Source organism: Berghia stephanieae, chromosome 14 (genome assembly GCF_034508935.2).
Source record: "Berghia stephanieae isolate SIO BIC M18660-M18661 chromosome 14, UCSD_Bste_1.3, whole genome shotgun sequence".
Taxonomy (NCBI): domain Eukaryota; kingdom Metazoa; phylum Mollusca; class Gastropoda; order Nudibranchia; family Aeolidiidae; genus Berghia; species Berghia stephanieae.
Genome location: NC_088373.1, coordinates 30,047,346 through 30,062,353, shown reverse-complemented (window position 1 = coordinate 30,062,353; position 15,008 = coordinate 30,047,346). Strand labels below are relative to the sequence as shown.

Sequence of the window (15,008 nt, the reverse complement as noted above, 5' to 3'; positions counted from 1 at the left end):
ATATATATATATATATATATATATATATATATATATATATATATATATTTGTTTCTTTTTTTTAATCTGGTGGAGAGGGGGGGCCGGACGGATATCTATTTGGGATAACGTGGGTTCGTTGTGTGTGTGTGTGTGTGTGTGTGTGTGTGTGTGTGTGTGTGTTTTAAACGGTTTTGTTTTGTCTTATATATTCTAGTGATTTTATTACTTTTGCAGCTTTTAAAATTAGATTTTGTTTTATTAATTAGCGTTCATAGCACATCAGTCATTTGAGGAAATGTGATGAGGGTTAGGGGAGGAGGAGGAGGAGGAGGAGGAGGAAGAGGAGGAAGAGGAGGAGGAGGATTGAGGTAGAAGAAGATATAATAATAATAATAATAATAATAAATAATAATAATAATAATAATAATAATAATAATAATAATAATAATAATAATAATAAATAATAAATAAAATAAAAAGAAGAAGAAGAAGAAGAAGAAGAAGAAGAAGAAGAAGAAGAAGAAGAAGAAGAAAGAAGAAGAAGAAGAAGAAGAAGAAGAAGAAGAAGAAGAAGAAGAAGAAGAAGAGAAGAAGAAGAAGAAGAAGAAGAAAAAGAGAAGAATAAGAAGAAGAAGAAGAAGAAGAAGAGGAAGAAGAAGTAGAAGATGATGATGATGAAGAAGTAGTAGTAGGAGGAAGAGGATGATGAGGAGGAAGAAGAGGAGAAGGAGGAGAGGAGGAGGAGGAGGAAAAGGATGAGGAAAAGAAGGAGGAAGAATAGGACAATATCCCTCTTTGCCCATAGCCAGGTACTAGTCCTGATTCGATTGGGGTAATAATGAGTGCTAAGTGGTTTACTAAAGTATCAGCATAGGGACAAGCATGGGAAGAGAGAGAGAGAGAGAGAGAGAGAGAGAGTGAGAGAGAGAGAGTAAGAGAGAGTGAGAGACTGAGAGAGAGTAAGAGAGATAGACAGAGAGAGAGGGAGAGACATAGATAGAGACAGAGAGAGAGAGAGTGAGAGAGATACTGAGAGAGACTGAGAGAGAGTGAGAGAGATAGAGAGAGAGTTAAACAGAGATAAAGAGAGAGAGAGACAGAGAGAGTGAGAGAGATACAGAGAGAGACAGAGAGAGTGAGAGAGACAGAGAGAGAAAGCGTGTGAGAGAAATAGAGTGAGAAAGAGAGACTAACATAGAGTGAAAGAGAGACAGAGACAGACGCAATGACTTCGATCGAGAATCGCACTCATTTAAATCAAGGGAAACAACCTAATAAACATTATGCATCTCAACGATTAACACATTTATTGAGTTATCTCTCTTGACACTTCAACTTAAAGAATTGCAATACTCTTGCTGTTTCTTTATTTATAAAAATATGGTTTGTTGTTGTTTTGTTTTGCCTTTTAATGTTTTTGTTTCTGCTTTGTATTTGTTTATTGTTTGTTTTTTGTTTTTCTTGTTTGTTCGTTTATTTATTTATTTATATTTTTTGTAGATCGAGTTTCATGTAAAATTTAAAAAAGTGTATAGAGCGACGTGCACTTATTTAAAGGTCTGATAGCCCATTTCATTATGGGCTCATTGTTGTTATGGAAATCTTAGAAACTAGAGTTCTTTACCACAAGGTTAATCTAGGCCCATAATCGTGTTTGCATGTTAGACCTGCATCTATGTACACTTCGCTATAATGTCGTTTTGTGGCAATTCACTCCAAAATAAACGTGATTGGTACGAACCCTGACCTTTAATGTTCTATTTCTTAACTCCCCCCCCCCCCTTTTTTTTTATTCATTATATCCGGTGATGTGGTCGTGTGGTATGAGGCCCGCATTCGCATCGGAAGGTCTTGGGTTGGATCCTCGATCGGCGCATATTCAAGTCCTTGGAAAATGTCTTTTAACTCACATTCTCCCATCGGACTCAAGAGTAAAATGAGTACCTGACCGTTAACAGAGTTTTAATAATTTCCGGTGAAGTTGATTCAAGAAGTTTAAATGTGACCCAACGTCTTAAAATGGTATTAAGTCGGGATGTTTAAATTGTTGAAAATTGAATTTAAAACAATCTAAGTGAGTCTTTGGTTTGGTTTATATATTTCATTGAGGAGAAGGATTACAGAATAATAGAACGACAGAAACCAACATTTCATTTTTAAAATATCAGTTTGGATTTAATTTGATTTTTTAGCATCTGGATTGTAGAATATCATGACTAGAGAGAGAGAGAGAGAGAGAGAGAGAGAGAGAGAGAGAGAGAGAGAGAGAGAGAGAGAGAGAGGGAGAGAGAGAGGGAGTGAGTGAGTGAATGGGTGAATGAGAGAATGAGTGAGTGAGTGAATGAGTGTATGAGTGAATGAGTGAATGAGTGAATTGGTGAATGAGTGAATGAGTGTATGAGTGAAATACTGAACGAATGAACGAGTGAACGAGTGAATGAGGGAATATGTGAATTGGTGAATGAGTGAATGAGTTTATGAGTGAATGAGTGAATGAGGGAATGAGTGAATGAGTGAATGAGTGAAGAGGTGAATGAGTGAAGGATTGAATGAGTGAATGAGTGAAGGAATGAATGAGTGAATTGGTGAATGAGTGAATGAGTAAATGAGTAAATGAGTAAATGATGAGTGAATGAATGAATGAGTGAATGATTTAATAAGTATATGAGTGAATGAATGAACGAGTGAATGAGTGAATGAGTGAATGAGTGAATGATTGAATGATTGTATGAGTGAATTAGTGAATGAATGAATGGGTGTATGAGTGAATTAGTGAATGAATGAACGAGTGAACGAGTTAATAAGTGAAAGAGTGAATAGGTGAATGAGTGAATGAGTCTATGAGTGAACGAGTGAATGAATGAATGAGTGAACGAGTGAATGAATGAATGAGTGAATGAGTGAATGAGTTAAGAGGTGAATGAGTGAATGAATGAATGAGTGAATGAGTGAATGAGTGAATGAATGAATGAGTGAATGAGTGAATGAGTGAATGAGTGATTGAATGAATGAGTGAGTGAGTGAATGAGTGTATGAGTGAATGAGTGAATGAGTGAATAAGTATATGAGTGAATTAATGAACGAGTGAATGAGTGAATGAGTGAATTGGTGAATGAGTGAATGAGTAAATGAGTAAATGAGTGAATGACTAGACGAAATACCAAATCATGAAGACCCATCTCAAACATTAGCTAGACAAGACACTGCCTGCTCTGAAAAATATGACATGTATTTAAAATTTTAGCCAGAGAAATTATCCTTAAAATATTGATATACAGAGAATTAATAAGACATGGAACGAGATGAAAAAAAAAGTTAGCTCGGGATAGAGAAGGATGGAAACTGTTTGTCTGGGGCATATAAACCCTGACCTAGGTTGAAAAAGCCAATGATTATGATGATGAAGGCCCTCATTCTGGCAAAAATTTTCAAACCTGGGACTTACACAGTCCCAGGAATCAAAGACTGTATATTTTTTATTACCAAGATGAGGCACTTCTTAACTCTCTCCTTACCAGCCATTTTCAGGATTTCCCCCAAAACTTCACACCCAACTAACACAGAAAAAAAAATTATCAATCAAACTCAATAACAGTAAAGATACTGCGATACATAATGTCTTTAGCGAAACTTGCTCTACAACACACTGTTCGTTTTCTTTAAATTTTATAATGCACAAAAGAAATATGAATACGAAAAATGTTGGTTGTATCGTAACGAATGTGACGATTTTCTTATAGCTGGTATGGAGAGGGTTATATGTCGATATTTTGAAGTACTAGCTTATTGGTCAAAATTTAAATACGTTTGTTTTTTGTTTGTTTGTTCTTTTTTTTGTTTGTTTAGAACATCAGAAAAGAAATTAATTTTCCAAGTGTGATTCGTTTACATTAGACAAATCTTCTTTTTTTTCCATTTCAGAAGTCGGTCAAGCGAAGCCTGATAACCCTGAATCCAAGAAGACACGAGACTAATGATAGCAATAGTCATTATAATAGATCACTGATTGGTAGAAGGCGTCACATGAGATGCTCTGAGCATGCGCACAAGTCAGTTCTGAACATCGTTTACATTAGACAAATCTTGTTTTTCCCAAGCGTAGCCTGATAACCCTGAAGCCAAGACAGAAGACACGAGACTAATGATAGCAATAGTCATTGTCGCTTCAATCCTCCCTCAGGCTATAATAATGGGTTGGAGAAGGGGTGGGTGGGGGGGGTGTGGGAGAGGAGGTATCGACCTTGTAACATTCGTAAACTCAGTCTTTAAAAAATTCATAGCCTGACCTTAGTCTTTGTAAATTCATGGCCTGACCTTAGTCTTCATAAACTCATGGCCTGACCTTAGTCTTTGTAAATTCGTAGTTTGACCTTAGATTTTGTAAACTCATAATCTGTCCGTATTCTTTGTAAACTCATTGTCTGACCTTAGTCTTTGTATATTCATAGTTTAACCTTATTCTTTGTTCACTTATAATTTGACATTACTTTTTGGAAACCTGGCATCTGTAAATTTATAGTCTGTCCTGAGTCATTGTAACTCATAGCCTGACCTCAGCTTTCATAAATTCATACTGTGACGTAGCCTTTGTAAACGCATAGCCTGACCGTAACCTCTGAAAACATATAACGTGACAACGTTAAGAATATAAAGTTTCAATACAAGGAGATAACCACTAAAAATGTCAACAGTATGCAATAGTCAGACTAATAGAGTCATTTGTTTTCTTGAAAACTTCTAGTAAAACAACTCACTTTTCACGTTCATTTGGTGATCGTCGCCATTAATTGTGAGGTAATTCTAGTCAAGTGTGAGGCTATGGCTTTACTAAGGCAACGATCTGAACTGGCGTGTAGATATATGCCGGTTTTGCATCCGAACGCATAAAGGACTCTAGTTTAACATTGTTGTAATGGGCAATATTTTGGATCATTTTTGTTGTTGTTGAAATTTTCATTACAACACTCACTCAATCACTCAATCCTCTCCGGGCCGGCTGGCACTTGAGGCGATGCAAGGGATCTCCACCTGGTCCTGTCAGCAGCTATTCTTGGGCCATCTCGAGGGACAGACAGACCTCTCTGTTTTAGGTCACTCTCTACGGTACGTTTCCAAGTCTTCTTCATGCGACCTGGCTCCTGTTTCCCTGGGGTGTCCATCGTAGAGCCTTTCTGATTAGTGTTATATCAGAATTGCGACAGTCATGCCCCAATCATTGCCATCATTACCATATTCTCCTTTTAATGAGACTCTCCAGAGACTCCACCTCACCTCTCGCTCTCAGGTCCTCATTTGAAATTGTGTTTGGCCAGAATATCTTGATAATTCGTCGCAAAAAATACTCCAAGTTTCTGGATGATACTCTCTGCTATCTTCCAACAATCTGATCCAAAATAGCAACACGCTCAAGACAGTTCTTTTAAAAAATCTTTATTTTAATGCTGGAATATAATCCCGTTGCTCTCCAAATTTGATTGAGGAAAGCGAATGTCTGGTTTGCCTTACTGATTCTCGTTTTACATAATCTCTGCATTGCAGTCACCATCTGTTGTCAGTTTACTGCCCAAGGACGTGAATTCTTGAAAATCTTCTAGAGGATTTCCATTATTCATTACAACAATGATTTCATTATACATTGGGTTATCAGACCTGAAAATAAACGCACGTCGATCTGAACCCACCCTTACATATCAGGTAACCAACTCGAGGTGTTCGGTCACTATAATTAAGGTAATCTTGTTGTTTTTCGCCATGTTTGAAATAGGCCAAGCCTGTGGTACAGTCTCGAGTCAGGTAATCATAGAGACACGATATCCATTGCCAAAACTATCTTCATTCATCCGTTACGCGGGCTCTGGGAAGTGATGTATTCACCTCGATCTTAACTCGTTCATTGTGGTACTCAAAAGAAAAGGAAAAAACAACTACTTTAGATTTATACAGCGCAATATCCACTAAACGTGCTCAAAGCGCTTTACACCTGGTCCCTGACCAACAGGAACACGTAACATGTAGAACAAGACATGACGCCTGTTAGTCGATAATAGATTATTTTTTTTCGACATAGACAACGCTGTTACCGGCCAGATGTTCATTTAACACATTAGTACGGTGAGATAATGTGAGTAAAGAGCGTTTTCCAAGGACTCAACTATGAGCCGAGAGATTACTATTATCATCATCATCATCATCATCATCATCATCATCATCATCATCATCATCATCATCGTCGTCGTTATTTATATAATTATTTTTGTTAAATATTATCAATATTATCGTTATTATTAAATCGTATTTTATTGTTCAATGTGACGCATTATCTTGACAACAGAGTCCATCACAAAAACAACAATAAAACATACACAGTCATTTGATCATTAAACCACAATTAAGTTGCATGGCATACTTTTTGGTTGGCCATGTTCAACGTTTACATATATGCAGGTCTGACATTCGAACGCACTTATGGGCCTAGATTAAACATTGTTGTAATGAACAATATTTTGCGCTTTTTTTGGAGATCTCTATTACAACGATGAGCCCATAATGAATTGGGTTATCAGACCTTCAAACATATGCACGTCACCTTGTTCATACTGATAAGATGGGCTATGAAAGAAATAATTAATCTTTTATTGTCCCATAAACAACACATTGCATTTTCCCAAGAATGAAGTGGTATGTTGAATCATGAGCACATTCGATCGGAGTGTTACAACACATTGCATTTTCCCAAGAATGATTTGGTATGTTGAATCATGAGCACATTGGATCGGAGTGTTACAACACATTGTATTTTCCCAGGAATGATTTGGTATGTTGAATCATCAGCAAATCGCATCGGAGTGTTACAACACATTGCATTTTCAAAAGAATGATTTGGTGTAATGGATCATGAGCACATTGGATCGGAGTGTTACAACACATTGCAAGTTCCATTCTCTACTATATGGCATGACATGACTGTCCATTTGTTTTCTACAGAGATGAAGGTTTTCACAGTTTTGTTTTTCGTGTGCTTCGTCCTGGCTGAGGAAAATGTTTTTACAACAACTTGTAACCAACATTTCTACACGGTGCCATATCTGGGTGATTTAAAGTAGTAGTGATATTAGTAGTAGTAGTAGTAGTAGTAGTAGTAGTAGTAGTAGTAGTAGTAGTAGTAGTAGTAGTAGTGGTAGGAATAGTTGTAGTAGTAGTAGTAGTGGTAGTAGTAGTAGTAGTAGTAGTAGTAGTAGTAGTAGTAGTAGTAGTAGTAGTAGTAGTAGTAGTAGTAGTAGTAGTAGTAGTAGTAGTAGTAGTAGTAGTAGTAGTAGTAGTAGTATTAAGCTTCGCAGTCCAAATGACGATTGCTGAGAATTGTGTGATTCAGTCATGGTCGATAAGTATAGCTGCTCTGTCCATCTCTGTTGTTAATTGTTTCCATTGGTCACGGTCCTGGGCCAGAGTTTTGAGGCTGTCAAGATCTTGTTGTGACTTCAGTACGGAGGGCACTGCAGTATTTCTTAGTTCTTCAGCCGATTAGTTCTGCCTCATCTAAATCCAGCAATTTGTTATATGTTGAGAGATCCTGGTTCAGGGTATTTACTTAGTGGTTTAAATTCTGTATAATATAAAGACCCCTGTACTACAAGTAGTTGGCTCACCTTTAAATTTTCATGATGTTTAGATTATCCGTGATAAATTTATACCATAATCGACTCAGTTCACACTCAGCAATTGGATTCAACAGTCTGATGTCACTTCCGCCCAGCAAAGAGCAGTTTGGTTCTAAAAAAGAAAATCGGTACTTTTTATGCTTAATGCTGGCTTCAACTTTATCCAATGTCATGTGATGAGAATGTATAAAAGTCAAAACATGATCAGATTTATAATGTTTTTTTTCTCCTCTGTATACATTTTTATGCTCCTCGGAGAAGTATTTCATTTGGGCGGCCGCCATATTTTCGTTAGTTTAGAATCAGTTACTAAGTTACAATGCGTCCTTACGAGGGAAGTGACGTCACGACCGTTGAATCCTATTTTTTTGATGATGAACACAATCAAAGTCCCCTCTCTCAATACTACAATCTTATTTTTTATATTATTTATACCTTACCTATACAACCTAATCCAAATTATAACCTCCATCCTATTTTTCCAAAAGTAATATCCTATGATTTAGCCCTCCCCCTACCACCCATAGGAAAATCGTCACGTTTTTTACGATGCAGCCAATATTTATTTCTTTTTCTGATTTCATGTTGTTATAGTTATAGCTATAAGAACTCGACACTGTGTCGCAGAGCTCATCTTTCTGGACAAAATATAGAATATTCTCATTGCTATCCGAAAAAAATTCTACTCTTGTGTTGTATGTGTATGAAGTTTTGGGTAAAATTATGAAAATAGCAGGTAAGCAGATAGTTAAGTACTTTTTGCACAAGGCTCTGAAATTTGAATTCATGCTAAAAAGGTGTGAAGTATGTGTAAAGTTTTATACGTGTCGTTTAGTAAAAGAATGAGTATAAATCTTGAGGTTTAAATAAATAACCAATAAAAATTAAATTTTTCTGATTATTTTTGCCTTCAATCAATCATAATTTTAGTGTGTTAGTACGGTTCTTGCTATCTGCTATTGTTTAGGATTGTATGATATACATGTGCGTGTGTGTGTACGTGTGTGTGTGTGTGTGTGTGTGTGTGCCTTTGTTTGAAATTCTAAGACCATTACATTGAAGAGCGCCTTTGAGGACCTCGGTGGATGTTTAGGGCTATAAATATGAATTATTATTATTATTATTATTATTATTATTATTATTATTATTATTATTATTATTATTATTATTATTATTATTATTATTATTATTATTATTATTATTATTATGTTATCATTATTATTTTTTTATCATCACCATCACCATCATCATCATCACCATCACCATTTTCACCATTTAGATAAAATACTCACATATATACATTACAGTCTGATTCACGTGACATTAATGAGAACTAAACACACACAAAAAAGGACGATCTATAAACAATGCCAAAACCCCAGTAACGTCATGTGCATTCACTTTAGATTAATGTTCTTTCTCTTCCAGCCAGTTGTGTATGACAAGACGATACCAGCTTATGTGCAGTCTTACAGGTTTGAGCTCCATATCCCCTCGGTGAGCTATCATCATCCTTCTCATTAAGTGAGCTTTTATAGAGATTAGCAGAAGAGTAGCCTCCCTTGATTGGATGTCACCTTACAGAGAGAACGTCAGTTTGGTTTTGCTCATGCGTCTCTCTCGTCCTCGCATTTGATGAAGTGTCTCAAGCCGCTTTCACCGTGAGCGAGGACGAGAGACGCATGCGCAAAACCAACATGGATTTCTCTCTCTAATATCTTTTCAGCCTGTGACGTCCGATCAAGGGACTCTATTCTTCCGCTAATCTCATTACCTCTACTAATTGAGATTTTATATAGCGCTATATCCATTAAACGTCACTGTCCAACAGCAACATTTAACATTTAGGACATGACATGACGCCTGTTATTCGATATTACATTTTTTTTCGGGCACAAAGACAACACTATTAACGGCCAGGTACTCATTATACACCTGATTATGGTGATAGAATGTAAGTAAAGAGCCTTTTCAAAGGATTCAGCTATGCGCCAATCAAGGCTCGAACTCAAGACCTTCCGATCCGAAATCGAGTGTCATACTAGAGTGACACTAGACCACATAGCCGCACTCTTACGTGGCTCAGTGGTACGGTCTTTGCTTGGTACTCGAAAAGGTACCGAGTTCATCACCCGCCGGCACTGAGCTGTGTGGCCTAGAGCAAGTCACTTAATCCTCGCTCAAGTTGTGGCGCTACACTGGGGATGACGCCTGGGTTATTCCAGTCTTCCCTTGGAATGGACAATAGAGACAAATGTCCCCTATGGGATGAATAAAGGGAAATTTATTTATTTTTGTTATTATACAAAGTGGATTTCCCAAAAAAAATGTGCAAAAACTATATATATATTTACTTCAGCTATGTGGTCTAGTGGTATAATTTTCACCTTCTAATTGGAAGGACCAGGGTCGAGAACGCATCTATGTCGGTTTATATAACGTGAAAAAAAAATAATTGCAATTGATTGCTACCCTTTCCATAGGACTCTAGACGATCGCAAAGTACATTCCGCCAGATGGAACAGACCTAGGTAGCCAATATCTGCTGCAATCGGGATCGATCTTGTTTTGTTTTTTTTTTGTATGTGAAGCGTGAGCTCTATCAACTGAGCTATCAGGCCCCCAATGCGATATACAAATGAATGTTATTTATTATTTAATATCATTTATTCCGACATGACACCGTTTTCAAATGATCGTCCACAATACATTTGATTTGTCTTCTATTATTATTATTATTATCATCATTATTATTATCATTATTATTATTATTATTATTATTATATTATTATTATTATTATTATTATTATTATTATTATTATTATTAGTATTAGTGGTAGTATAGTAGTAGTAGTAGTAGTAGTAGTAGTAGTAGTATAGTAGTAGTAGTAGTAGTAGTAGTAGTAGTAGTAGTAGTAGTAGTAGTAGTAGTAGTAGTAGTAGTAGTAGTAGTAGTAGTAGTAGTAGTAGTAGTAGTAGTAGTAGTAGTGTAGTAGTAGTAGTAGTAGTAGTAGTAGTAGTAGTAGTAGTAGTAGTAGTAGTAGTAGTAGTAGTTATTATTATTATTATTATTATTATTATTATTATTATTATTATTATTATTATTATATTATTATTATTATTATTATTATTATTATTATTATTATTATTATTATTATTATTATTATTATTATTATTATTATTATTATTATTATTATTATTATTATTATTATTATTTTATTATTATTATTATTATTATTATTATTATTATTATTATTATTATTATTATTATTATTATTATCATTGTAAGTATTCGTGGTATTACCGATGTTGTATTTTTGTGATTATTTATGGTATCATTTCATTTTTTGTTTCAATTTACCATTTTTTCTTGTGGCGCTGTTGCACACATATGTTATGGCTTATGATCGTATAGTGGCTTTTTTAGTAGATGGTAAGGATATTCCTTTGCATTGTGTTCAAGATGTTGATAATCACGAAAGGGTTCAAGAGCCAACGATGATAATTGAATGCACAACATCAAGACTTTCAAATAAAAGTCCAGATTCCATGTTTCATTTCTCACTGCTTCATTAATCCAAATCAAATAGCATGGTCATAATTCAATCAGTTTCATAAATTCCAAATCCAAATCAAATAGCATGGTCATAATTAATCAGTTTCATAAATTCCAAATCCAAATCAAATAGCATGGTCATAGTTCAATCAGTTTCATAAATTCCAAATCCGTAAAATCAATCCAAATGTAAAGTCATGTTGTCTATGTAACCATTTTCAATTTACGTAAAATAAAGATTCTTAGTAGGATGTTAGAACTTGCAGCATACTTAGGAAAGTGAACCTTATTGTGAAATAGAATGCAGAATAAAGTAGTATAATCGAATAGAATCCCGTTTTGATCAGAAACACTCTCTTTTATACCCTCTTGTAATCTGTTCCCACAATTGCTTTCACCAAAGGTCAGTTTTTACGCCTAAATAATATTTACCAACTATAATGTAATGGTTTTATACCCAAATACCAAGTAACACATCACATGGCTTTGTGAAAAATTTGTCGCCAGCATGAAGAATAAAAGTACAGATTTTTTTATATTTAGAACCATGGTGCTGGTTGCTAGGCGGACGTGACATCAGACTTTTCAATCCCATTGAGTTTCTGGTTTCAGAGCGCTGGCATGGATATGTCGAGACGCATTGTGACCAATGCCTCAAACACATGGACAAATAATGATAGATCGTCCCCATCGACTAAATTTAATTTGCTATTGATGCAATGTGTTTAGGTATAATGCTCATAACATGCGCCAGCCGGATATTACGTGCCAACACACAAAGCTATGTGTAACGTTGAACGGTTATCGTCTGAATAATACAGTTTAGTGACAACTAGTCAATAAAAAATGGCTGGCTATAACAAGACCAGAAAAGAGTTGAACGACGTCAATTTCGTTTCATCTAACCAAATTGACATCACTCAGTTCTTTTTATAGGTTTTAGACAGCCATTTATACGAGTAGCTCTCACTAAATTCGATAAATCAGATGATACACGCTCAACGTTACACATAGCTTTATGTGTCGGATGGTTATTTCCGGCTGGCAGATGTTGTAACAATTTTTGCTAAACGCACAGCATCAATATAATTTATATAATTTTACAACCCAGGAAGACGTAGTGAATGATATAAAGGCGGGAAGATCTTCGAAGATCATATTGTATAATGACAAATGGCTTGGCAGCGATTTTCATGACTCGGATTTGACCAAGGTTTGTGTTTTGGTTTATATATCTCTTTATAGTATGAAGTTGCCGTCACTCAGTCCTTTGTTATGCCTTTTGCCATCCACGTTTATGATATATATATATATATAACACGTAACATGTAGCACAAGACATGACGCCTGTTAGGCAATATTACAATGTTTTCAGACAGACACAATACTGTTTACGACCAGGTTAACATTCTACATCTGAGTACGGCGAGGGAATGTGAGAAAAGAACATTTTCCAAGGACTCAATCAACTATGCGCGGAGCGAGGCTCGAACCCGGGACCTTCCGATCCGAAAGCGATTGTCATACCACAAGACCACATAGCCGTACTAAGGTGTTGAAATTTGATATTCTAGTCCAAGAAAATGTTTTAGAGTGTCAGATTTGGACAAGTAACAGCAACGTGTTTATCATGATCATCGTCATCATCATCATCATCATCATCATCATCATCATCATCATCATCATCATCATCATCATCATCATCATCATCATCATCATCATCATCATCATCGTCATCATCATCACCATCATCATCATCATCATCATCATCATCATCATCATCATCATCATCATCATCATCATCATCATCATCATCATCATCATCATCATCGTCGTCATCATCATCATCATCATCATCATCATCGTCATCATCATCATCATCATCATCATCATCATCATCATCATCATCATCATCATCATCATCATCATCATCATCATCGTCGTCATCATCATCATCATCATCATCATCATCGTCATCATCATCACCATCATCATCACCATCATCATCATCATCATCATCATCATCACCACCATTATCGTGGCTTGTCGCTCCAACACCGAATCCACTCCACAGCATCTGTGGAGCAGACTCTTAGATCATGGTCAGTGCAGCTGGGCCCATCCTGACATTCTCTAAGGATGTGCTCCATCGTCTGCTCTGGGCATCCACATGTACACAAGCTAGTCTCAGCCAGCCCCCATTTTTTCATGCTCCAAGTTGATCTCCCAATTTTTGCCTGTGTTCTGTTCAGTGTTACCCATTCATTCCTGGGGAGCTCAGTTCCGGAGGTCAGTTCATCTCTCGGATCTTCAGCAGCTTTATTTGCATGATTGTCTAACTCGCTTCATGTGGAAAGCCTGTATAGAGCTGCACAACACCAACCGTGTTTATTTAACGTTGTTTCTTCTATTTCTACTGTAATGCAAATGTTATTTTTTAAACTCCCCGAAAAAGTTATTTTCAATAACAAGCTCGTGCAGCGCATGGGAACACGTCCGGAACTCCAAATGGAAAGAGTGTAAGAATCGCATATTATTCAACATTTTTAAATCACTATTCAACGATTACGTATTTATGATAAGAAACGATAATACTAACGAAATAGTGAAAAAGGGAGAGGCTTCGTATAGGAACGATACAGACAATGGTCGTTTCGGATACAAACCTTTCGTCAACACAACAATATACAAATTAACATGGAAAACAAATAAAATAAAGTAAAATGCAAAATAATTTGTATCGTCTGGACTCAATGGTGTTTGCAGTATGATTGAAAAGGAAGTGTGTCGTGGGTGGTCGGTAGAATGTCCCATGGGAGTGATAGTGGTGGAAAGAGAGGTCAGGGTGTGAAGGAACAGAATCTAATAGAAAAAAAGTGGAAGAAAAAAGACATATTACGGTTTTCCAATGAGAGGATAATGTCCTTTGAAAACTGTGGGTCACACATTTCTTTAGAACTGGATTGAAACATTTATTCTATTTTATCAGTGTTATCTAGACATATTTAAAAGCACCTATTCGTTCGTTTAAAAAAAATATATTTCAGACATGCCATGACCAAAAGAAGTACGTCATGTTATACCATCTGCCACCTTCAGTCATCTGACGTCATAAAGTCGGAATCCAAAACAAACACACAAACAAACAAACAAATTAATAAAAATATTTTTTAAAGATTTATTGTCATGTATTTTCTTCAATTCTGATTTTTGCGTTGATTACTATTATAAATGATATTTTTGTTATCTGAAATGGTGTCAATAAATTAATAAATAAATTGAACTGTTGTAACAGAACAATATCCACTAAACGTGCGCACAGCCGTTCACAAGTGGTAACTACCCAAAAGGAACATTTAACATTTAGGACAGGACATGACGCCTGTTAAGCGATATTACATTTTATTTCGAACAGAGACAACAGTACATATTTTACAGCTGAGTACAGTGAGAAAATGTGAGTAAAGTGTCTTTTTCCAAGGATTGAATTATAAGTCGAGCTAGGCTCAAACCCAGGACCTTCCGATACGAAAGCGAGTGTCATACCACAAATCCACTGTTATAGTGTTAATGATGGGGATACTAACTCGGATTGTTGGGTTCAAGATGGCTTGCTATTGTTTAGACGGTTGCTATGGAGTTCCTTTATAGGCCCATCAATACACGCTTGTTTATTGGAACCATAGCAACGAGAGGCACTATTTTTTAAAGGTCTTTGATCTTTCGAGACATTGATTGCAGACAACGAACTCAGGGAAATGATTAAACCTTCCGATCCGAAAGCGAGTGTCATACCACTAGATCACATAGCC

The 15,008-nt window shown here is 36.0% G+C and overlaps 1 protein-coding gene across 1 annotated transcript; it reads left to right on the top strand.

Annotated features, from left to right (window-relative positions):
* The first annotated feature begins 6,264 nt into the window (after positions 1-6,264).
* Positions 6,265-13,535, top strand: LOC144959573 (uncharacterized). The gene is made up of 4 exons (XM_078892192.1): positions 6,265-7,071; positions 9,073-9,137; positions 12,308-12,409; positions 13,449-13,535. Exons 1-4 carry the CDS (start codon positions 6,870-6,872, stop codon positions 13,533-13,535), a joined length of 456 nt encoding a protein of 151 aa, XP_078748318.1. The 5' UTR covers positions 6,265-6,869.
* Positions 13,536-15,008: the final 1,473 nt, after the last annotated feature.